Consider the following 26,729-nt stretch of genomic DNA (forward strand, 5'->3'; position numbering starts at 1 on the left):
TATTTAATCATGGTGGTAGTGGTAAGTGGTAGTGCACATGACCTACCTCATCTCCATTTAACAAGATCTTTTCAGAGTCCTGGTTCTGAAAATCGGTGGAGTCCATGGCAGTTGGACCCCCAGTGAGAAGAACGTTATTCCTTATTCCATTGATATTATATTACTTTTAAACTTGAAAACACCACGTTAAGAAGACATACTATGCTTTATTCATCCTCCCCATGTCTAGCTCTGAGTTTAAGCTGCTTTTCCAAGTGTTTGCGATTGCAGCATTTACATCCTATCAACAGCGAGGCGGCAAATTGCAGAGCTCAGAGGCTCTGCCCAAATTGATGGTATGAGCCACTCAGAGATGAAGAGCTGACTGATTGACTGCAGCCATGTCAGTGCTGCAGACATTAACCCCTTAACAACCGCCGATATGTCTTTTAACGGTAGCAGTTAAGGAGGCCTTGGCAGAAAACGCAGGCCAGAATCTGCTCCTATTTTTGGTCTGTGCACACGTTGCAGATTTTTGTGTGGATTTCTTCCTTTTTTTTACCCCTGCAGATGTCTATTATGGAATGGGTGCAGAAACACAGCAGAACTGCACAAAAGAAGTGACATGCTCCTTTTTTGAATCTGCTGCGTTTTCAGTGCAGATATTTCCGCACCATCAGCACAGCATTTTTGTTTTGTCATTGATTTACATTGTACTGTAAATCACTTGCAGATCTGCAGCATTTCTGCGCGGAAAAAAAGCTGCAGTTCTGCAGGAAATCTGCAGCGTGTGCACATACCCTTAATCCTCAGTGCCACTCTTTAACGGCGCTGAGACATAAGAGTATAACAGTCCCCAGCATCAGAAAATATCAGGGGTTTCAGTTACCGGGAGTAGCTGAGACCTTCGAGAACATAATCAGGGTTGTTTTTTCTGGTCACCTGCCACAACATCCCTTTTATTCACCAAATATAGTTATTCATTGCCATGTATAACAGTTTTATCCTGTACAAAAAAATCACAAGGAGAAAGTTGTTGAGTGCCTCATATTTTGACTCGATTGCACAAGAGGAAGCCTTTGAGTCCTAGGATGTCTGGAGACTTGCAGAGCGATATTTTCTTTGCCCCGTCCCTGCTAATCTCACCCCAAATTCTCCCCAAATTTGTAGTAAGCATGGTAGAAGGAGTGATTCCTGTTATTATAACTCCATGTTCCCATCACAGCCAGGACTTTGTTATCTCCCTCTGTTTTGAGACCTACCACACAGCTTACAATTTTTTGGATTTTTTTTTTTTCAAATAACTTACATTTATATTTTCTGCTTAGTGGGCCCCAATAGAGTAATTTTTATGGAACAAGTAATGTAGAAAATATTTTCATCAGTAAATCACATTTTACTCCATATCAAAATTACTTCCAGGTCTTGCTCACTCAAATTCCATATTGTTATTTAGCCAAATTCTCACCAACATACGCACATCTAAATACTCCAGAATGTGGACCCCACAAATGTTCTTGAAAAGTCGTTATCTGACACTTAATTCCAGGACTTGATCACTCACATACTAACTTATTCGGACAAATTCTCGTCCATATGCCCATGTCTGTATAATTCAGAATGTGGACCCCACAAATGATCTTGAAAAGTCAGGTCATCTGACAATTAATTCCAGGACTTGATTATCACATGATAAACTATTATTCAGAAAAATTCTTGCTCAGATGCTCACTGTATACTCTAGAATGTGGACTACACAAATGTTCTTGAAAAGTCAGATCTTCTGACAATTCCAGGACTTGATTTCTAACAAACATTTTTGACCATTCATGTTAGTATGACTGATATGGGCATGATCATTTTATTGGAGGATCTCTAAGAATGATGCTGTTCCGTACATATACAGGTCCTTCTCAAAAAATTAGCATATAGTGTTAAATTTCATTATTTACCATAATGTAATGATTACAATTAAACTTTCATATATTATAGATTCATTATCCACCAACTGAAATTTGTCAGGTCTTTTATTGTTTTAATACTGATGATTTTGGCATACAACTCCTGATAACCCAAAAAACCTGTCTCAATAAATTAGCATATTTCACCCATCCAATCAAATAAAAGTGTTTTTTAATAACAAACAAAAAAACCAACAAATGTTCAGTTATGCACTCAATACTTGGTCGGGAATCCTTTGGCAGAAATGACTGCTTCAATGCGGCGTGGCATGGAGGCAATCTGCCTGTGACACTGCTGAGATGTTATGGAGGCCCAGGATGCTTCAATAGCGGCCTTAAGCTCATCCAGAGTGTTGGGTCTTGCGTCTCTCAACTTTCTCTTCACAATATCCCACAGATTCTCTATGGGGTTCAGGTCAGGAGAGTTGGCAGGCCAATTGAGCACAGTAATACCATGGTCAGTAAACCATTTACCAGTGGTTTTGGCACTGTGAGCAGGTGCCAGGTCGTGCTGAAAAATGAAATCTTCATCTCCATAAAGCATTTCAGCCGATGGAAGCATGAAGTGCTCCAAAATCTCCTGATAGCTAGCTGCATTGACCCTGCCCTTGATGAAACACAGTGGACCAACACCAGCAGCTGACATGGCACCCCACACCATCACTGACTGTGGGTACTTGACACTGGACTTCAGGCATTTTGGCATTTCCTTCTCCCCAGTCTTCCTCCAGACTCTGGCACCTTGATTTCCGAATGACATGCAAAATTTGCTTTCATCAGAAAAAAGTACTTGGGACCACTTAGCAACAGTCCAGTGCTGCTTCTCTGTAGCTCAAAAGTGGCTTTACCTGGGGAATGCGGCACCTGTAGCCCATTTCCTGCACACGCCTGTGCACGGTGGCTCTGGATGTTTCCACACCAGACTCAGTCCACTGCTTCCTCAGGTTCCCCAAGGTCTGGAATCGGTCCTTCTCCACAATCTTCCTCAGGGTCCGGTCTCCTCTTCTCGTTGTACAGCGTTTTCTGCCACATTGTTTCCTTCCAACAGACTTACCATTGAGGTGCCTTGATACAGCACTCTGGGAACAGCCTATTTGTTGAGAAATTTCTTTCTGGGTCTTACCCTCTTGCTTGAGGGTGTCAATGATGGCCTTCTTGACATCTGTCAGGTCGCTAGTCTTACCCATGATGGGGGTTTTGAGTAATGAACCAGGCAGGGAGTTTATAAAAGCCTCAGGTATCTTTTGCATGTGTTTAGAGTTAATTAGTTGATTCAGAAGATTAGGGTAATAGGTCGTTTAGAGAACCTTTTCTTGATATGCTAATTTATTGAGACAGGTTTTTTGGGTTATCATTTGTTGTATGCCAAAATCATCAGTATTAAAACAATAAAAGACCTGACAAATTTCAGTTGGTGGATAATGAATCTATAATATATGAAAGTTTAATTGTAATCATTACATTATGGTAAATAATGAAATTTAACCCTATATGCTAATTTTTTGAGAAGGACCTGTACACTATGGGTTTTATTGCATGGTTCTTGCTGAACCTCCTGTATCAGACAATACTTTTAGCATTCTGTAGGGGATTGGTTGTTTTGTGCAACTTCCTTGGCGGGCGGGAGCCAGATATGGTGCACCACGTCTATTGGCACATTTGTCTCTCAAATAGGGATTGATGGAGCTAAACAGATGTTGTACGACCAGTCTCTGAAAGACAAACCTGTCATTCTAGCCCTGCTAGTGTTCTTTCATCTTTGGATCAAACTCAGCTTTTCCACATAGTTGGCTGCATTTTCATCCACATTTTCCTTCCAGTACAGTTTATTCTTCCTGCTACAATATGTGCAATTGTAAGACAACTGTTTTGTTAGCAAGACCAAGTTTTATAATCTGCAAATGTGCATGCCTTCCTCTGTGAGTTATAATTCCTAGAAGGATTTTCTTGTTTAGCAGCTCAATGTCTCTTTAAGCTTTGAATGGGTCCTGGAATTCCATCAATTTTACCCTAAAGACCAAATGCTGAATCATCTATTATAAGCACAGCTGTTATGAATAGGTAATTCAGAACCACAATGGACCTTGAAGTTCAGAGCACACAAAGTGACCTGACAATAACCAAAAGACATAGGACGAGCTCTGCGACGTGGTAACTCTGCTGACCGCAATCCCTAATCCTATCCAACCACACTAGAGGCAGCCGTGGATTGCGCCTAACGCTCCCTATGCAACTCGGCACAGCCTGAGAAACTAGCTAGGCCTAAGAAGGAAAAATAAGCCTACCTTGCCTCAGAGAAATACCCCAAAGGAAAAGGCAGCCCCCCACATATAATGACTGTGAGTTGAGATGAAAATACAAACGCAGAGATGAAATAGATTTAGCAAAGTGAGGCCCAACTTACTGAACAGACCGAGGATAGAAAAGATTGCTTTGCGGTCAACACAAAACCCTACAAACAACCACGCAAAGGGGGCAAAAAGACCCTCCGCACCGACTAACGGTACGGAGGTGCTCCCTCTGCGTCCCAGAGCCTCCAGCAAGCAAGAAAAACCAATTAAGCAAGCTGGACAGAAAAAATAGCAAACAAAAATAACACAAGCAAAACTTAGCTTATGCAGGAAGACAGGCCACAGGAACGATCCAGGAGGAAGCAAGACCAATACTAGAACATTGACTGGAGGCCAGGAGCAAAGCACTAGGTGGAGTTAAATAGAGCAGCACCTAACGACTTCACCACATCACCTGAGGAAGGAAACTCAGAAGCCGCAGTACCACTCACTTCCACCAACGGAAGCTCATAGACAGAATCAGCCGAAGTACCACTTGTGACCACAGGACGGAGCTCTGCCACAGAATTCACAACACACAGCTGTGTGTCCAGTACTCACATTGGCACCCTACTGGAAGTATATCTGAACACGGAAAAACTAGTGCAATAAAATTTGAGGTGTGTGTTAGGGTTGGCGGAACGCACCAAATATATAATTTATTAAATGGAATTGGTGCGTTCGCAACCCGGGATCCACCGTGCAGGAAAACACCTGCTGCTAAATAATGGCTGCTCTATATGGCGGTATATACCAACTCTGTTAGCTTCACAGAGTAACCGCGAGAGGAAAGCTCTGTGCCCTGTTAGACTTTCACAGAGGCACAGGCCAACTACCCAGATGTGAGCAGTGAGTGGTCATGCATACATACAAAACTCCTCGCCGGAGATGCCAGCATTCTAGGGGCTTATTTCGGCCGGGTCCCTGAACACACTTAAACACAATCTCCTCGCCGGAGGTGCCAGCATTCTAGGGGCTTATTTCAGCCAGGTCCCTGAACACATTCAAACACATGACCACATTGGCGCAAAGCATATAGCATAAGACGATACTAGCGCATGGCCGTGTGGTCATGTGCAGTTTATATAGTTGCAGCACAGGAAGCTGCTACTGAAGTTTTTGCCCTTTCAGGACCTTCCAGAAGGACCAATGGAAAGTGCTGCAGTACCTGAGCATGTTTTGCCCTTTCAGGACCTTCCAGAAGGACCAATGGAATGTACTGCAGCACCTGAGCATGTGACCGAACATGTGGCCCTCGACCTCCAATGGGAGACCCTGCCCTGGGCATGCTCAGTGTGAGTAAACAAGGACTTAGTCCCAGAGAGGCTCGCTCGCTGCAGATCAGTGCAGGGTACCATAGGAAAGCCAGAAAAGGCAGTAGTGACCCTATGCACCGAATCAGCCCCAGCGAGACGCTGGGAGCGACGTCTCCGCTGAGCAGAGCCCACTGCGGCCGATACCGAATGGGAGACCGCAGCAGACACGGATCGAGATTCCCCCTGTGCAGCAGAGGAAACTCGACTCCTAACATTACCCCCCTCCTAGGGCCCCCCCTCCTTGAGCCTCACTACGCTCAAAAGCTGCGATAAGCAGCAGAGCCCGAATGTGCTCCACAGGCTCCCAGGTTCTATCCTCTGGGCCGTGACCCTTCCAGTCCACCAGATAAAATTTCTTGCCACATACCACCTTGCACCCCACAATAGCATTCACCTCAAACTCATCCGTGGATGAACCCGATGTCCCAGCAGATGACTCGGAAAACCGGGACAAATGAACGGGCTTTAAGAGGGAAACGTGGAAAGTATCGGTGATACCAAGGCGTGGAGGAATAGCCAAACGGTAGACCACAGGGTTGACCTGTTCCAGAACCTTAAACGGGCCAATGTAGCGAGGAGCAAACTTAGTGGACTCAACTCGCAGCCTGATGTTACGGGCGGAGAGCCACACTAAGTCGCCAGGAGCAAAGACCGGAGCGGGGCGCCGGTGTGTATCAGCCGAAACCCTCATTCTCTCCTTGGAGGCCCGGATGGCATCCTGTGTGCGGTCCCAGATGTCACGTGCCTCCACCGCCCAGTCTGCCACCCTAGAATCGGTGGATGACACGGGCATGGGCACAGGGACACGCGGATGCTGGCCGTAATTAAGGAGAAAAGGAGTTTGACCAGTGGAATCGGCTACGGCGTTGTTCAGGGCAAATTCCGCCCAAGGTAGCAAAGATGCTCAGTCATCCTGCCTAGCAGAGACGAAATGTCGCAAATATGTCACCAGAGTCTGGTTGGTTCTCTCCACCAACCCATTCGTCTCGGGATGGTATGCAGAGGAGAGATTAAACTCTATGCTGAGTAAACGGCAGAGCTCTCTCCAAAACCGAGATGCGAACTGGGGACCCCGATCGCTGACAATCTTATCAGGCATACCATGCAAACGGAAAATGTGTTTAATGAACAAGACCGCCAAGGCCCGTGCTGAGGGTAACCGAGGAAGCGGCACCAAATGCACCATCTTGGAGAAATGGTCGGTGACAACCCAAATAATGGAGCAGCCACGCAACTTGGGTAGACCCACCACAAAGTCCATCCCGACCATCTCCCAGGGCCTGTCTGCCACCGGTAGAGGGTAAAGCAACCCAGCAGGCCGTTGCCGAGGAGACTGATTCTGGGCGCAAGAAACACACGCCTGAATATAGTCCTTGACATCTCGGGCCATATGCGGCCACTAGTATGTTCTCGCCAGAAGCTCAGATGTCCTCTTGATCCCAAAATGCCCACCCACTCTGGAGGAGTGAGCCCAAGAGAGAACCTCTGGTCGCAAGTTAGCTGGTACGAAAGTCTTGCCCGGGGGCACAGACTCTAGCGAAACCGGAGCTACAGTTCTCAGGCTCTCAGAAGGGACAATAAGCCGAGGCTCCTCCTCCTCCGATGACACCACAGAGCGGGAGAGAGCGTCAGCACGAACGTTCTTCTCCCCGGAGAGGAAATGGAGAGTAAAATGGAACCGAGAGAAGAACAGGGACCATCTAGCCTGGCAAGAATTCAGCCGCTGGGCCGTTTGCAGATACACCAAGTTCTTGTGGTCAGTGAAGACTTGGAAGGGAAAGCGAGCTCCCTCCAAGAGATGTCTCCACTCTGAAAAAGCCAACTTCATGGCCAGCAACTCCCTGTCCCCGATGGAATAATTCCTCTCTGCTGGTGTGAAGGTCTTGGAGAAGAAGAAGCAAGGATGCTTCTGACCTTGAGCATCCTTTTGGAAAAGGACTGCTCCAGCACCAACGGATGAGGCATCCACCTCCAAGATAAATGGCTTATCAACATCGGGGCGATGTAGGATGGGAGCGCTAGCGAAGTGTGACTTGATCGAGAGAAAGGCTTTGGAGACCTCCTCTGACCACAACTTGGGATTTGCTCCCTTCTTGGTGAGGGCAACCAAGGGAGCTACCAAAGTTGAGAAGTGTGGAATGAACTGGCGATAGTAATTAATGAACCCCATAAAGCGCTGCACCGCTTTAAGAGAATGGGGTTCCTGCCAGTCCATTACAGCCTGTAGCTTGGCAGGATCCATAGCCAAACCCTGGGCAGAGATGATATAACCAAGGAAAGGCAAGGACTCCTGCTCAAACACACACTTCTCCAACTTGGCGTAGAGGGAGTTTGCCCGTAAGAGGTCGAAGACTTTGCGAACATCTCTCCGATGGGAGTCAATATCTGGAGAGAAGATGAGAATATCATCCAGATAGACTACGACCGAGGTGGTGAGCATATCCCGGAAGATGTCGTTCACAAAGTCTTGGAAAACGGCTGGGGCATTACAGAGCCCGAAGGGCATCACCAGATATTCATAGTGCCCATCCCTGGTGTTAAAAGCCATCTTCCATTCATCCCCCTCACGGATGCGAATCAGGTTGTAAGCACCCCGCAGATCTAACTTTGTAAATACCCTCGCTCCCCGTAGCCTATCAAACAGCTCAGATATCAGGGGTAGTGGGTACTTGTTCTTAACGGTGATGGCGTTAAGACCCCTGTAGTCTATGCATGGACGTAAGTCTCCAGTCTTCTTCTGTACGAAGAAGAACCCTGCCCCTGCCGGTGACACTGACTTCCTAATGAATCCTCTTGCCAGATTCTCCTGGATGTACTGGGACATTGCCTCCGTCTCCGGGAGAGATAACGGATAGACTCGACCCCGGGGAGGCTCAGCACCAGGCAAGAGGTCAATAGGACAGTCATAGGGGCGGTGAGGCGGAAGGGTCTCCGCTGCTCTTTTGGAGAACACATCTGCATAGGGCCAATAGTGCTTGGGGAGAGAGGAAAGATCTGCGGGTACCTGTGTAGTAGCAACTTGAACGCACTCCCTCAGACATCTACCCTCACAAGATTTACTCCAACCCAAAATTCTCCCAGAGGACCACTCAATATGAGGAGAATGGTAGCGAAGCCATGGTATCCCCAACAGGACCTCATCAATTCCCTCAGGAATGACTAATAGGGAGATTATCTCCTGATGTGATGGAGACACAGATAGCGTGAAAGGAATGGTTTGGTGGGTAATCTGTTAAGGTAGTGTTGACCCATTTACCACTCGAACGGTTACCGGCTTGGCGAGCATCACCAAGGGTATTGCGTGACGCTGGGCAAAAGCGGAAGACATAAAGTTACCCTCTGCCCCAGAATCCACGTATAGCTCGACCATAAGAGTGGATGGGCCTATGGTAATTGTCCCCTTGAAGGACAACTTTGAGGAAAACGTCGCCGTGTCTAGTGTACCTCCTCCAACTGCCACTAGACGCTGACGTTTCCCCGACCGCTGAGGACCCTTGGAGGCAAGGTGTCCTGACTGCTGGCAAACATGACGGACCTTATGTGCACGGGCAGACTGAGGCTTGGATCCCGCTCGTGTCACCTCTAAGGCCTCATGTGACTCGGATGCCTGGACTGGAGATTCCAAAGGTTTGGCGAAGGTGGGAGCCAGCCGAAACCTCTGCCTACACTGGGCTCGCTCCAACCTCCGCTCGTTAAAACGGAGGTCAATACGAGTAGATACGGCTATGAGCTCCTCCAGTGTGGCGGGAATCTCCCTAGTGGCAAAAGCGTCCTTCACATGGTCAGCCAGCCCCCTCCAAAATATGGGAATGAGGGTTTTATCTGGCCATTCCAACTCAGACGCTAATGTCCGGAAGTGAACAGCAAAATGGCTGACCATGGTTGAACCCTGAGTCAAAGCCAGCAGTTGGATCGCTGTATCATGGGTGACTTGAGGTCCTAAAAAGACCTGTTTCAGAGTGTCCAGAAACCTAGGAACACTCCGCACCACATGATCATTGCGCTCCCACAGCGGCGTAGCCCACTCCAACGCTCTGTCCGACAGGAGAGAGATTATGAATCCCACCTTTGCCCGCTCAGTAGGGAAACGTGCAGCCAGAAGCTCGAGGTGTATACCACATTGGCTCACGAAAGCCCTACAGGACTTACTGTCCCCAGAGTATCTCTCAGGCAAAGGAAGGTGAGATAGGGTCGGAACAGAGGTGGCAGTGGGTAAAGCTGCTGCAGCCACGCTAGCAGCCTGAACAGCTATTGCGGTAACATCCACCGCCGAGGTTGCACGCTCAAGAGACGCCAACCGGCCCTCCAGCAGCTGGATGTACCCCTGCAATCGCTGTTCATCCGCCATTACTTAGCCAGATCCTGGCGCTAGTATACTGTTAGGGTTGGCGGAACGCACCAAATATATAATTTATTAAATGGAATTGGTGCGTTCGCAACCCAGGATCCACCGTGCAGGAAAACACCTGCTGCTAAATAATGGCGGCTCTATATGGCGGTATATACCAACTCTGTTAGCTTCACAGAGTAACCGCGAGAGGAAAGATCTGTGCCCTGTTAGACTTTCACAGAGGCACAGGCCAACTACCCAGATGTGAGCAGTGAGTGGTCATGCATACATACAAAACTCCTCGCCGGAGATGCCAGCATTCTAGGGGCTTATTTCGGCCGGGTCCCTGAACACACTTAAACACAATCTCCTCGCCGGAGGTGCCAGCATTCTAGGGGCTTATTTCAGCCAGGTCCCTGAACACATTCAAACACATGACCACATTGGCGCAAAGCATTTAGCATAAGACGATACTAGCGCATGGCCGTGCGGTCATGCGCAGTTTATATAGTTGCAGCACAGGAAGCTGCTACTGAAGTTTTTGCCCTTTCAGGACCTTCCAGAAGGACCAATGGAAAGTGCTTCAGTACCTGAGCATGTTTTGCCCTTTCAGGACCTTCCAGAAGGACCAATGGAATGTACTGCAGCACCTGAGCATGTGACCGAACATGTGGCCCTCGACCTCCAATGGGAGACCCTGCCCTGGGCATGCTCAGTGTGAGTAAACAAGGACTTAGTCCCAGAGAGGCTCGCTCGCCGCAGATCAGTGCAGGGTACTATAGGAAAGCCAGAAAAGGCAGTAGTGACCCTATCCACCGAATCAGCCCCAGCGAGACGCTGGGAGCGACGTCTCCGCTGAGCAGAGCCCACTGCGGCCGATACCGCATGGGAGACCGCAGCAGACACGGATCGAGATTCCCCCTGTGCAGCAGAGGAAACTCGACTCTTAACAGTGTGTTCCTCAAAATGCACAAAAAAGATTCATAAAAGAGACAGTGAAAAATTAGCAAATTGTAAATTTTCAAACTTGTGTTGCATCAACTGCATAAAAAATGGTGGTATCAAACAACTCACAATCTTCCTAGATAAATACAATACAGGATATGATTTACTAAAAGACATTTATGTTGCTCTTGAACCGCTAAGGCTCTGTAAATATGACAATCTATTGCAAATAGTGCCAAATTTGTGTTCCAAAAATCAAATATTGCTAATTCTGTTAAGAGCCCTGCCATTTGTACAAATAGAACTTTTTTACTACATGTGGAATATTGCTGCGCTCATAAGAAAGTGGGTAACAAACTGAGGGGTCCATTTTTTATGTTACCTCTTGCAAAAGTGAGACATTTTTGGGAAATGTGTCATATCTGTGGGTTCAAAATGCTCACTATACATGTGAATAAAATCCCTGAGGGGTGTAGTATCTAAAATGGGGTTAGTTGTGGATTTCTACTATTTTGGCACCTTAGGGACCCTGCAAATGAAACATTGTGCCCCATTTTTCAGCCAAATTTGTGTCTCAAAATTCAAATATTGCTCCTGTCATTTGTCCAAACAGAACTTTTTGATTACGTGTAAGGTATTGCCATACTCATAAAAAAGTGGGTAAAAAACTGTGTGGTCCACTTTTGGTGTTACATTTTGCAAAAGTGAGAAATTTGGGGCTAAAGCAAGATTTTTTTAGAGGTAAAATATTTTTTTTCCATTCAAATTTGCATTAATTCCTGTGTTGCACCTGAAGGGTTAATAATCTTATTAAATGTGGTTTTGGAGACCTTAAGGGCTGCAGTTTTTAGAATTATGCCACTTTTGGGTATTCTGTCATATATGCACCCTAAAGTCACTTCAAATATGATGTGGTCCTTAAAATTTTTTTTTATAAATTTGGTTGGAAAAATGAAAATCATTTTAACCCTTCTAAAAAACATGTGTGAAGAAACCTGATTATATCTTAATTACCCAGACAATTATGTTTAGCAAACCAAGAAGAACTGACTTTTTAACTGTATGTTGTTTTTTGGATTTAAGTGTTGATTTCTGGCTGGTCAGGAAAACAGACTTGTTTGTGTAAGCCTGGAATATTGACTTGTAAGTTGATATTTGATATAACATAGTGTATTCTTATCCTTGATGAATAGTGAGGTTTATTTATATGCTAATTATACACTGTCTAGTCCAGAAAGTTAGTTTGTTATTTTTAAAACGGAGAAGGAAAATCTATGCAAATAGATTATATAATCAAGCAAGGCAACTTGGTCACCACAATTCTTCCTTTTATCTGTGAGGGTGGACTGAAGGATGCTGGGTAAATCTAAAAATAGCTTACATGCCTCTGTTTAAAGAGACTCAGAGACAGAGAGACTAAGAGAGGGAGACAGCCAGAGATTCTGTCAAGACATTCTAACATCCAAAGAACCAGAGAGAGGATAACAGCCAATTTATCATGGCATCATCAGCAGGGACACATATCTATCATTCCACAGGAAACAACCTAGGGGTTTACAGCCCCAGTTGAAGGATACAGATCTGCTCCATTGGCCATCGCTGAACCATGGATATGTTTGGAGAAAGCCAGGATTGGGACCCGCGATGATCCCTGGTCCTAGCAGACTTGGGCGCCCACCGATCCCCTGTGTCTCCACAAAATTCTTAAAAAAATTGTGCTAATGTAAAGTAGACTTGTGAGAAATGTTATGTATTAACTATTTTGTGTGGCACAACTCTCTGGTTTAAGGGCATAAAAATTACAAGTTAGAAAATTTCAAATCTCTCTAAATGTTTGGCAAATTTGGTTTTTTTCATAAACGCATCATATCAAACAAATTTTACCACTATCGTGAATAACAATATGTCATGCAAAAACAATGTCAGAATCACTGGATACGTTGAAGCGTTCCAGAGTTATTACCACATAAAGTGACACTGGTCAGATTTAAAAACTTAGCCTGGTCATTAAAGTCAAAATTAGCTCAGTCACTAATGGGGTATTAGACACCAGGAATGGAGATTCTGGACTGGACTCATGAAGGGTAAGTAAAGAACAGTTTTGTTTGTTTTTAAAGGGACACTGTCACCTGAATTTGGAGGGAACAATCTTCAGCCATGGAGGCGGGGGTTTTGGGTGTTTGATTCACCCTTTCCTTACCCGCTGGCTGCATGCTGGCTGCAATATTGGATTGAAGTTCATTCTCTGTCCTCCATAGTACACGCCTGTGCAAGGCAAGATTGCCTTATGCAGGCATATACTACGGAGGACAGAGAATGAACTTCAATCCAATATTGCAGCCAGCATGCAGCCAGCGGGTAAGGAAAGGGTGAATCAAACACCCAAAAACCCCGCCTCCATGGCTGAAGATTGTTCCCTCCAAATTAAGGTGACAGTGTCCCTTTAAATGAACTGCAGCCAAACATGTAAAGGGTAGGGTACGTATTAAGGATCAGGAATTGCTGCGGCTTTGACGCTGTGTATGTTTATGCAGCGTCAAAACCGCAGGAGACAGATGTTACAGCATAGTGAATGTGATTTCTAGAAATCCCATGTCCACTATGCGTGTATGTGCGCCTATGGATCACCAGCTGACACTGACAAGCGGCGAGTCTTACAGGACCACAGCATGTCAATTTCTCTTGCGGAGATGCTAGTCTTCACAGCAGAGATTTAATCAATAGAAATGTATTGAATGCAGTGAATCTGCATCGTTCAGTGTACACATGGATTTACCTGAATTCAATAGAACGCAGAGTCCAAAGAACTGCTACTTCCGGATCGTGGGCAAGAACAATAAGATCGACTTGTCAAAATTCTAAATGTTGGATCATGCTTTTCCCCAATATTTGTTGGTATACAATTGAGAGTTCTTTGAACACATTTGGGTTTGGCTGGCCAAGAGGGCCTTAAGAGTAAGATATGGCTCTCCAGCGATTGGCTAAAGAGCTTTATGATATAGTATTTAAGTATATAAATCTTACCTTTGCTAATCTATAATTTTCGATATGTAGAAAACAATGATTAAACATTAAAGCAGACTTTTATTAATCTGCACTTTAAAAAAAAAAAAATACATAGCTTCTTTGTTGACAAAAATAAAAGGTGCTACATGGCTATCTTGCCTTTAAGTGCTTCTGGATCACCAAGGATTCTGGTCAAAGTTTCCTTTGGAACTTTCTCAAAGGCTTCATTGGTTGGAGCAAGAAGAGTGTACTGTTTGTCTTCTGATTGCAGTAGGGTTTCAAGACCTGCAGCAGCAACAGCCGTCTGGAAATGTAATTAAATGTTATACAATTGAGTAGAAATGTTTACTTCAATTTCCAGGAGAGAAAAAACATACTGTTCATTGTAAAATCCGATAATCAGCTCACCCCTTTTATATAGCATGCAAATTGCTTCTTCTGAGAGAAATAGGATTTGAACTCCAATGCCATCTATTGAAATTAGCAATCCTAAAAGTCAATATCAGCTATTTAACAAGTCTTGCCATATGATTTAGGATAAAAGGAAAAGCAAAATTTCTGCTTGTCTTTTATCCTAAGTTGTATGCCAAGGCTCGATATTGACTTCCTGGATTGCTGCTTCCAATAGGCGGCACTAGTGTTCTAGTCTCTTTCGCTTCGAAGAATAAATTTGCATATTTAATTTCCCCAGAGGATCCGTGCATGTCCTATAAGTCTCCTTACACTGACATGTCCGGTATGTCACTCTCCAGAAGGGGAATCCATAGCCCTTAAACTCCTGCTCAATAAGTGATTCCACAAAATCCATTAAGTAGCCTCAGTGCACTTTACAAGAACAACAGGCATGGCTTCCCGAGGTAAATGTCTGGAGAGAGTTTAATCATAGACCAGCATTTGACATTTGATTTCATCAGAAAATCATTATCTTCTTGTTTATGTGTCATATTAGACAACTAAACAAACAGGATTAAATTAAAGGCCTCAGCCAAAGCATCATGAGCCATGAGTAAGAGTGGTTTCCAACTTGAAACTCCGTGTTGCATTTGATTTTATCTTGTCCGTTGGATCATGTTGGATAAATAAATAAAGCAGAAAATGATTTTATAACGTCCTTGAGTGCTGGTCTAAGATCAACTAGACAAACACTGTTCCTTATACCTGATCACATTAAGGTGAGGTTCCTGCATAACTATGAGACATTTTACGATTCTGCATATTATATTCTACTACAGAAACAATAACTGGTATACATGCACTTATTTTTCACTGAATCCTACCATTCAAGACAATCTGTGATGCAAAATAGACTATACCAAATTCCCCTCATAGGGGCTTCTCTTCTCTCTTAATGAAATTCTTTGATTTACTGCTAAATTTGTAATTTTGTGCTTTGAAGTTGCAAAATTCCACTTGGAACAAATAATGATACTGTCTGCAGGGCTCCGGCAGGTGGCATTCAGCAAACTATGCGCTGGATAGAATGCTCCTCACTAGTTGTGACGTCACAAGCAATGGTGGTCAGCGTTCATCCAACGTGGTTTGGAGAACACAATCTCCTTTGTCAGTGATTATGGTTGGTCATGTAGTGAATAGACCTTAGGGTTTTGCTCTTGAGCACTTTAGACTCTTCAATATATTAGGAATGTCATTAGGAGATATACAAGTTCCTCAACACTATAAACTCTGAAAGTAAGGAGGATCCAAAGACTCTGGATCATACAGTCTCCATTTGCATTGCAGATCATCTTCAATTGTAAAAATGACTTTTTTAGCCTAGATTGAGTTATATATAAGCACACTCATACTAGTTTTTATTTCCTTGAGTAAATATGAACGGATCTTTTGAAATTCACAATGGCTTAATTTTAGCTCAAAATTCTATTTGTGGTGATGAATACATTCACACGAATCTAAATACTGGAAAACTTTTAAAATACAGGTGGTGGAGAGGAGAGAGAGAGAGAGAACTTTGCTGACCATAAGAGGCAGTGGTGGAATTTAATTGCAGCAGGGTCCTACCTACCCATAAAATCAGACTTTGAAGAGAGGTATTCACATCTATCCAAGAATTCAGACTTCAGTCTTAGAGAGGTATTCACATTAGACACACTAGGACCCATCAGTTTTAAGACCACCTTGACGTTGGTTGATGAGCGTGCATGAATTGGCCACATTATGTGCTAAGCGTCTCTTTTTTTTTATAGTATCCAGAAGCAGTATTGTTATTCATACTTCATATATTTTACATTGACGTGCTTTAGCACTGTTTATTGTATATGGAGGTAGGTGCTTCTAGTTGGCACCTGTTCACGTTAGCTTGGAAGTGCCAGTCAGTCTTTTTTCATTACAAGAGGCTATATTTTACAGGCGAGAGAGAGATGACCCTATTGACCATAATAGCTTTCACTCTTTTTCTATTTTACAGAAAGGAGAGACTGGAAATCGCAATAGAAATGGTGTTCCACTGGGACCTACTAATTATTAATGGCCCAGATACTGACCACCAACCTACAAAATTATGTTTCCATGCTCTCTAACGTTTCAGCAGTGTTGGAAATGGTGCAGGACAAGAAGTTTTTAGAATAAAATTTCAAAATGTCCAAATTTGCATGAATCCAAGAATTTTAGGAAATTCAACTCAAACTCTGTCCTCCATGGATGAATCTGCTTATCTCTATTCTTGAGCAATTAGCACATAGGCAGTTAGTGCTATAATGAGATTTGCTATATACACAGAAGTAGGAGTTATAGTGTTTCATAGTTTTATATTCTTAAGGTACCTTCACACTAAATGACGCTGCAGCGATACCGACAACGATCCGGATCGCTGCAGCGTCGCTGTTTGGTCGCTGGAGAGCTGTCACACAGACAGCTCTCCAGCGACCAACGATGCCGGTAACCAGGGTAAACATCGGGTTACTAAGCGCAGGGCCGCGCTTAGTAACCCGATGTTTACCCTGGTTACCATCCTAAAAGTAAAAAAAACAAACGCTTCATACTTACCTTCCGCTGTCTGTCCCGGCGCTGTGCTTCTCTGTACTGGCTGAGAGCACAGCGGCCGGAAAGCAGAGCGGTGACGTCACCGCTCTGCTTTCCGGCCGCTGTGCTCACAGTGAGTGCAGGAAAGCACAGCGCCGGAGGACAGACAGCGGAAGGTAAGTATGAAGTGTTTGTTTTTTTTACTTTTAGGATGGTAACCAGGGTAAACATCGGGTTACTAAGCGTGGCCCTGCGCTTAGTAACCCGATGTTTACCCTGGTTACCAGCGAAGACATCGCTGAATCGGTGTCACACACGCCGATTCAGCGATGTCAGCGGGAGAGCCAGCGACCAAATAAAGTTCTGGCCTTCTAGCCCCGACCAACGACATCACAGCAGGATTCTGATCGCTGCTGCGTGTCAAACTGAACGATATCACTAGCGAGGACGCTGCAATGTCACGGATCGCTAGCGATATCGTTTAGTGTGAAGGTACCCAGGGGCGGATTATCAGAGGGTCAATATGGGCGGTAGCCCAGGGCCCAGTGGTCTGGGGGGGCCCTGGGCTACCGCACAGATTAACCCTCTGATAATCGTCTGTGAGACTGTGAATGCCCGCCGGGCGGCGTTTATGTGCCCCCGGACCCGGTGGGCAGAGAGAGGGGGCCCGCATTGGGCCCCTTCTCATCTGCTCACCGGGCCCTTTCCGGTGCTGCGGCGGTTTCCTATTGATGTGCGGGCGCGCGCCCGCACATCAATAGTTAACAACAACAGCCGCCAGCCAATTGGAGGCTGGCAGCTGAAGTCGGCCGCAGCACACACGTCGCCGGCATCTGACGTCAGTCGCCGGAGAGTGTGCGCTGCTGAAGGGAGCTCACCGCCTGGAGCACGGACAGGTGAGGAGGAGACTGTTTTTTTTTTTTGATCAGTTAAACGGTGGACACACTGGGGGGCAATGCTGGAGGGAGGACACACTGGGGGGCAATGCTGGAGGGAGGACACACTGGGGGGCAATGCTGGAGGGAGGACACACTGGGGGGCAATGCTGGAGGGAGGACACACTGGGGGGCAATGCTGGAGGGAGGACACACTGGGGGGCAATGCTGGAGACACTGGGGCAGGTTGGAGGACACACTGGGGGCAATGCTGGAGGTCACACTGGGGGGCAATGCTGGAGAACACACTGGGGGGCAATGCTGGAGACACTGGGGCAGGATGGAGGACACACACTGGGGGGCAATGCTGGAGGACACACTGGGGGGCAATGCTGGACACACTGGGGCAGGTTGGAGGACACACTGGGGGCAATGCTGGAGGACACACTGGGGCAATGCTGGAGGACACACTGGGGCAATGCTGGAGACACTGGGGCAGATTGCTGAAGGACACACTGGAGGCAATGCTGGAGGACACACTGGAGGGCAATGCTGGATGACACACTGGGGGGCAATGCTGGACACACTGGGGCAGGTTGGAGGACACACTGGGGGCAATGCTGGAGGACACACTGGGGCAATGCTGGAGGACACACTGGGGCAATGCTGGAGACACTGGGGCAGATTGCTGGAGGACACACTGGGGCAATGCTTGAGACAGTGGGGCACATTGGTGGAGACAGTGGGGCAGATTGCTGGAGACAGTGGGGCAATGCTGGGGACAGTGGGGCAATGCTGGAGACAGTGGGGCAATGCTGGAGACAGTGGGGCAGATTGCTGGAGGACACACTGGGGGGCAATGCTGGAGGACACACTGGGGGCAATGCTGGAGACAGTGGGGCAGATTGCTGGAGGACACACTGGGGGGCAATGCTGGAGGACACATTGGGGGGCAATGCTGGAGACACTGGGGCAGATTGGAGGACACACTGGGGGCAATGCTGGAGACAGTGGGGCAATGCTGGAGACAGTGGGGCAATGCTGGAGACAGTGGGGCAGATTGCTGGAGGACACACTGGGGGGCAATGCTGGAGACAGTGGGGCAGATTGCTGGAGGACATACTGGGGGGCAATGTTGGAGACAGTGGGGCAATGCTGGAGACAGTGGGGCAATGCTGGAGACAGTGGGGCAGATTGCTGGAGGACACACTGGGGGGCAATGCTGGAGACAGTGGGGCAGATTGCTGGAGGACATACTGGGGGGCAATGTTGGAGGACACACTGGGGGGAAATGCTGGAGACACTGGGGGCAGATTGGAGGACACATTGGGGGCAGATTGCTGGAGACAGTGGGGCAGATTGCTGGAGACAGTGGGGCAGATTGCTGGAGACAGTGGGGCAGATTGCTGGAGACAGTGGGGGTAATATGCTGGACACACTGGGGCAGATTGCTGGACACACTGGTGGCAGGACTGGAGGCATGGGCAGAATGTAGACACGGGGCATGATTGGAGACACGGGGTAGAATGAAAGACATGGGGCAGGATTGGATCATGGGGCAGGATGGATACGATGGAGACAGATGGGGCAGGATGGGGAGATCATATGGGGCAGGATGGATACTCATGAGTGCAGGATGGGAGAACATATGGCTGGAGCGAGGAATGAGATACATGGGGTGGGGAATAGTATTACCATAGGGGCTAATTAAGGGATATTATTACTGCAGTGATGTATTTATTTTATTTTTTGAGTATACTGTTTTAAATGGGGGGGCGGTCCTGTTACTGTGCAGAGTGACACTATATCGCCTTTTTCTCTTCATGTGGTGTAATGTAGAAGTTGTGAAAAATTAAGTAATGTGTTCTACAAGCGGAGCTCGAGATAACTGTGTTATTTCCTGCAGAAACGAGTCCTGGCTGGGAGAAATGATGGCGGTCTGTGCTGGATGAAAGATGAAGGACTTCACCTAGAGACGTCACTGGTGAGTCAGTGTTACCTATACACTGACACTATACACTGTATACTATATACAGAGGTCCTGTGTACAATGTCACCAGTGATCACTGTATTACCTCTACACAGACACTGCATACTAAGTACAGATCTCCTGTGAATACTGGCACTAATGGTGATAGTATTGTGTTTTTTTTTGTTGTTTTTTTTTACTGATCAGTATTGTAGTATTCAGTCACTATGTGGTGGTAATATGTGGTCTGGAAATGGTGTTGTGGTATTTGTCCCTTGTATGTGCTATTTGGTCACCAAGTGGTAATATGTGGTCTTGACATGGTGCAGTGGTATTTGTTCCTTGTATGTGATATTATTTGATCACTGTGGTTGTAATTTGTGGTCTGGTCATGGTACGGTGGTATTTGTTCCTTGTATCTGATATTATTGGTCAAGATATACCTAAATTGTATTGCAGATTTTAACAAATATTTAATAGGATACAGTAGAGTAGGGCCCGGCCATTTTTCTGGAATAATCTGGTTCGGGTATATCATGACCCCCGTCACATGACCCCCGTCACATGACCCCCGTCACATGACCGGGGGGGGGGCCCACAGTGTGTGAACAGCCCGGGGCCCTGGCTACCCTTAATCCACCCCTGAAGGTACCTTAATGCATATATCAGGAAGCAGACTGTACAATGAGCTGTTTTAACATGTTTTCTACAGTCCAGTGCAGTTGTAAACGCCAGACTTCCATAGGTTTTTCGTTCATGCAATTCTAAGCAGTTCTCACGGTAAAACACCACAACTTAATGATTAGCTGTATGAAGTGGCCATTCATTAAAATAACTGTAGTCTGGTCAGACTAGTCAAAACCTCCAGCCGGTATCACCACAATTAAAGAAATTTCTGTTACCACAGCTTATAATTGTCCTTTTTGGTAATTGTAGGGTACTATTGTAAGGATAAAGAAGCCACAAATGTGGTTTTATGAAATATAACTGACAATGCACAATAATGATGAACATACCCTCAAAGTTTCCAGACTGTCTTCAGTTTCAACCACTTGATCAAGGTTATTTGTGACTGCTGTGATTACTTTATCGATGACATGGACCACACCATTTGTAGCATGATGGTCTGCCTTAATGAGCCGAGCACAATTTACTGTGACAATCTGTACACAAAGAAAATTACAGTTAGAAAATAGGAGATAAATCATTGACAATAATATCTCAATGAAGCAAAATGTCTTGACACAGAAAAATATAATTCAACAACTAACTTGTCGTTGGCTTTGTTAAGTGTGTAGATACCATTTCTAAACCATCTTTTTATGACATGGTATAGTTGACAGGCTGTTAAAAAAGAATACTTCTGTTCAGTGGCATGTCTTTGTTAAATTTACCCAACTTTATGGATAACTTAATGTGTCTAGAAAATATGACAAATGTGGGCTCCATTGATGGCTCCCAGAGTAGTAGTTACTTTCTGTCTATTAGGATATGTTGAATTTTGTTCTTTAAAACAAAAAAAAGGAGTATGTATTATACATTTGTATCCTGTTTGGCTGAAAAAGTAAACAAAATGAAGAAAACAATACTTTTCAAAAGGTTCATACAGTGGTGCGAACACATCCTTACTGCAGTAGAAGGAATCAGAGATATCTTAGATGGCCTGAGCAATGAAACATTTTAACTAGCACTTTACTTAATTCATCTAACAGATACAAAGAACAACTTGAATCATTCAGAACCTAATCTGGTTCTGGTGCTACTACTATTACTCTTATTATTATGATGATGCGATTATAGATGGGACTAAGCATTTTCTCACAGTTTACACATTTAAAATGTATTGGTAAGTTCCAACTTTTGAGTCATTCTTTAGTTTGTCTTGGCCAATGTTATAAGAATACCTGGAAAATATAACCGTGCATTATTAAACTGCTCCAGGCAGTTCCCTGGAAGTCTCCCAGAAGTTCATCTCACTGATATCTCGCTACATGCCAATTTTCATGCAGACATGTATTGTCATTTACACTGAAGGTTACAAGAATCTGAACATTTGCGTCTAAAATAGAATATTCACATCTGCTGGAAACCTGTTCCAAGGCTCCATACTTTCAAATATTACCCCTAATCTTTTATTCTACAAGTTTAAGGTTAAGCCCCCCTGTTCTCCAACTTTCTTTTAGGAAAATATTTTTTGCTCCATATGGAATCTATATACATAATTGTCTAAGGGTTTTTCCGTCTGTCTGTCTGTCTTTCTGTCTGTCTGTCTGTCCTGGAAATCCCGCGTCTCTGATTGGTCGAGGCCACCAGGCCTCGACCAATCAGCGACGGGCACAGTATCGACGTAGAAATCCCGCGTCTCTGATTGGTCGAGGCTGCCAGGCCTCGACCAATCAGCGACGGGCACCGCGACGATGATGTCATAAAGGATGTAGACATCCCGCGTCTCTGATTCAGCGACAGGCACAGTATCGACGTAGATGTCATAATGGTTGCCATGGCGATGATGATGTCATAAAGGTTGCCTCGACCAATCAGCGACGGGCACAGTCTGCCGCGAATTCTGGAATCATCATTGTCCATATACTACGGGGACATGCATATTCTAGAATACCCGATGCGTTAGAATCGGGCCACAATCTAGTAAAATATAAACATATGTTAAACAAGGAACATATTGAATTCTGGTGGAAAGGTCATGCAATATTTTAGGCGTTTAGATTACGGCATATAGAATTTAAAACCTTTCTTAAGTAGCACTAATAACAGTAATAAAATGTGATAAGCAGGATAGTAAACAAATCCTTCCATCTCCTTACAATTAGATGATGTTTTACCTTCCATTTTTCAATGATTGAAAAGAAGTTGGCAGCACAATTCTGATAGACATATGCAAGGGAGAAAGACCATGGCAGCTAGCAAATTTGATTGTGTACACTTGGTTTTGATCCTACTTCTTCCCTGTCCCAATTTTGATCTCCACTTATGTAACTTATATTATAGTTGTATGTATAAAAGATAGCCATGGAAAATACCATCCATTAAGTGATAGAAAAATCAAACAGTATGTCTTTATAGTAATGCTAGATTTAAAAAAAAAAGTCACAATTTGAGCATTACTGATTGCCTTTGTTCTTTTTCTGTGCTGGGTTTCATTGTGTGGTAACTTTTATTATAATTATCCCTAAAAAAAATAACACCTTTCATTTGACTCTAATAAAGGATGGGGTTGTGCTCCTTTAGCTCACATCATAGATCTTCAAATAACACAGCGGAAAAACAACAGAAATTCTGCACCAAAACTTAAAAAAGCGTAAGGGAAGAAAAAATATGGCAAAAAACAGGTAATCAGGGCGTAACGACATTGAATATTTTAGTGCTGACACCTGATAAAAAAAAAAAAAAAAACGATAAGTATTTGTTTTCAGTACACCATCCTGGTTCAAGCAGGTTGATAATGTAACAAAAAAAATAGATTAAAAAAATAAAAGAAAAAAAATAGATGCAAAATGAACATTGTAAAGCATATTTACTAATGTAAAGCCATTTTGAAAAAACACTGCAAGGTTTCCCTGTGTTTTTCTTTTGGGACGTAATTTACTTTTAATGCAATGTTGATGAAATGGCCTCTTTTTATAAAACTTCAACATTGTCAGAAAAATAGATAGAGAACTGGATAAATGATATGGTCAGCATTAGGGTTGAGCGAAACGGGTCGAACATTTTCAAAAGTCGCCGACTTTTGGCTAAGTCGGGGTTTCATGAAACCCGATCCGACCCCTGTGCGGGGTCGGCCATGCGGTACGCGACTTTCGCGCCAAAGTCGCGTTTCAATGACGCGAAAAGCGCCATTTCTCAGCCAATGAAGGTAAACGCAGAGTGTGGGCAGCGTGATGACATAGGTCCTGGTCCCCACCATCTTAGAGAAGGGCATTGCAGTGATTGGCTTGCTGTCTGCAACGTCACAGGGGCTATAAAGAGGCGTTCCCGCCGACCGCCATCTTACTGCTGCTGATCTGAGCTTAGGGAGAGGTTGCTGCCGCTTTGTCAGAAGCAGGGATAGCGTTAGGCAGGGTCCATTAACCACAAAACCGCTTGTGCTGCAGCGATTTGCACTGTCCAACACCACCCTCGGTGTGCAGGGACAGTGGAAGTTTTTTTTTTTTTTTTTCCCCTCAGCGCTGTAGCTCATTGGGCTGCCCTAGAAGGCTCCCTGATAGCTGCATTGCTGTGTGTACGCCGCTGTGCAAACCAACTGCTTTTTTCAAAGCACAAATCCTCTTGTTCCTTCCTTTCTGCACAGCTATCTTTTTTGTTTGTCCACACTTTTTATTTCATTTGTGCATCAGTCCACTCCTTATTGCTGCCTGCCATACCTGGCTGAGATTACTGCAGGCAGGGAGATAGTAGCTGCCTGCCATACCTGGCTGAGATTACTGCAGGCAGGGAGATAGTAATTGTAGGACATTCCCTGTTTTTTTTTTTTTTTTTTTTTTGGTGGGAGATTAAGATTGGCAATTTGGCATTTCTGCTAGAGTGCCATCCCTGTGTGTGCCATCTCTCTCACATAGTGGGCCATAGAAAGCCTTTTCATTTTTCTGTATTTTTTTTTGTGGGGTGTATAAATTCTCCCTGATAAAAATACAGTGGGAGATTAATATTGGCCTTTGGGCTTGTGTGCCAGTCCTGAGTGTGCCATCTCTCTCACAAATAGTGGGCCATAGAAAGCCTATTTTATTTTTTTTTGGGTTTTATAAATTCTCCCTGAAAAAAAGGGAGATTAATATTGGCCTCTGGGCTTCTGTGCCAGTCCTGAGCGTGCCATCTGTGCCAGTCCTGAGCGTCCCATCTCTCTCACAAATAGTGGGCCATAGAAAGCCTATTTAATTTTTTTTTTGGTTTTATAAATTTTCCCTGAAAAAAGGGAGATTAATATTGGCCTCTGGGCTTGTGTGCCAGTTGTGAGCGTGCCATCTGTGCCAGTCCTGAGCGTGCCATCTCTCTCACAAATAGTGGGCCATAGAAAGCCTATTTAATTTTTTTTTTGGTTTTATAAATTTTCCCTGAAAAAAGGGAGATTAATATTGGCCTCTGGGCTTGTATGCCAGTTGTGAGCGTGCCATCTGTGCCAGTCCTGAGCGTGCCATCTCTCTCACAAATAGTGGGCCATAGAAAGCCTATTTAATTTTTTTTTTGGTTTTATAAATTTTCCCTGAAAAAAGGGAGATTAATATTGGCCTCTGGGCTTGTGTGCCAGTTGTGAGCGTGCCATCTGTGCCAGTCCTGAGCGTGCCATCTCTCTCACAAATAGTGGGCCATAGAAAGCCTATTTAAATATTTTTTTGGTTTTATAAATTCTCCCAGAAAAAAAGGGAGATTAATATTGGCCTCTGGGCTTGTGTGCCAGTTGTGAGCGTGCCATCTGTGCCAGTCCTGAGCGTGCCATCTCTCTCACAAATAGTGGGCCATAGAAAGCCTATTTAATTTTTTTTTTGGTTTTATAAATTTTCCCTGAAAAAAGGGAGATTAATATTGGCCTCTGGGCTTGTGTGCCAGTTGTGAGCGTGCCATCTGTGCCAGTCCTGAGCGTGCCATCTCTCTCACAAATAGTGGGCCATAGAAAGCCTATTTAAATATTTTTTTGGTTTTATAAATTCTCCCAGAAAAAAAGGGAGATTAATATTGGCCTCTGGGCTTCTGTGCCAGTCCTGAGCGTGCCATCTGTGCCAGTCCTGAGCGTCCCATCTCTCTCACAAATAGTGGGCCATAGAAAGCCTATTTAATTTTTTTTTTGGTTTTATAAATTTTCCCTGAAAAAAGGGAGATTAATATTGGCCTCTGGGCTTGTGTGCCAGTTGTGAGCGTTCCATCTGTGCCAGTCCTGAGCGTGCCATCTCTCTCACAAATAGTGGGCCATAGAAAGCCTATTTAATTTTTTTTTTGGTTTTATAAATTTTCCCTGAAAAAAGGGAGATTAATATTGGCCTCTGGGCTTGTGTGCCAGTTGTGAGCGTGCCATCTGTGCCAGTCCTGAGCGTGCCATCTCTCTCACAAATAGTGGGCCATAGAAAGCCTATTTAAATATTTTTTTGGTTTTATAAATTCTCCCAGAAAAAAAGGGAGATTAATATTGGCCTCTGGGCTTCTGTGCCAGTCCTGAGCGTGCCATCTGTGCCAGTCCTGAGCGTCCCATCTCTCTCACAAATAGTGGGCCATAGAAAGCCTATTTTTTTTTTGGGGGGGGTTTTAGAAATTCTCCCTGGAAAAAAAAGGGAGATTAATATTGCCCTTTGGGCTTGTGTGCCAGTACTAAGCGTTCCATCTCTCTCTCTCTCTCTTAGTCAGTGGGCCATAGAACGCCTATTTTTGGTTTTATTTGTTTTCTAAATTCTCCCTGAAAAAATCATTTTATTTTATTTGGTTTCTACATTCTTCCTGATAAAATCATATTTTTTTTATTATTTTTTTTTCTAAAGTCTCCCTGAAAAAAAAAAAAAAAAAACAAAACAGTGGGAGATTAATATTGGCCTTTCTGCTTGTGTGCCAGTCTTGACTCCTGGGTGTGCCATCTCTCTCTCTCTCTCTCTCTCTCTCTCTCCAATTGTGGTCCATAGAAAGCCTATATTTTTTTTCCTTGATTTGGGTTCCAAAATCTACCAGAGAAAATAACTCCATCAATCATTGGTAGAAAAATATTGGCCTCTGGGCTTGTGTGCCACTCCTGATTCCTGTGTGCGTCATCTCTCAGTCAGTGGGCCATAGAACGCCTATTTTTGGTTTTATTTGTTTTCTAAATTCTCCCTGAAAAAATCATTTTATTTTATTTGGTTTCTAAATTCTTCCTGATAAAATCATATTTTTTTTATTATTTTTTTTTCTAAAGTCTCCCTGAAAAAAAAAAAAAAAAAAAAAAAAAACAGTGGGAGATTAATATTGGCCTTTCTGCTTGTGTGCCAGTCTTGACTCCTGGGTGTGCCATCTCTCTCTCTCTCTCTCTCTCTCTCTCTCCAATTGTGGTCCATAGAAAGCCTATATT

General features: G+C 44.6%; 1 protein-coding gene across 1 annotated transcript in view; it reads right to left on the reverse strand.

Annotated features, from left to right (window-relative positions):
• Positions 1 to 26,729, reverse strand: part of TGFBI (transforming growth factor beta induced) — a 203,286-nt gene that overhangs the window by 75,023 nt on the left and 101,534 nt on the right. Inside the window, exons 6-7 of the mRNA XM_069763923.1 lie at positions 20,707 to 20,853; positions 14,027 to 14,171 (exon numbers count right to left, since the gene is read on the reverse strand). Coding sequence (XP_069620024.1) covers positions 14,027 to 14,171; positions 20,707 to 20,853 — 292 coding nt within the window. The remainder of the gene's footprint in view (positions 1 to 14,026; positions 14,172 to 20,706; positions 20,854 to 26,729) is intronic.

The sequence above is a fragment of the Ranitomeya imitator genome, chromosome 4, assembly GCF_032444005.1.
Source record: "Ranitomeya imitator isolate aRanImi1 chromosome 4, aRanImi1.pri, whole genome shotgun sequence".
In the NCBI taxonomy this organism is placed as follows: domain Eukaryota; kingdom Metazoa; phylum Chordata; class Amphibia; order Anura; family Dendrobatidae; genus Ranitomeya; species Ranitomeya imitator.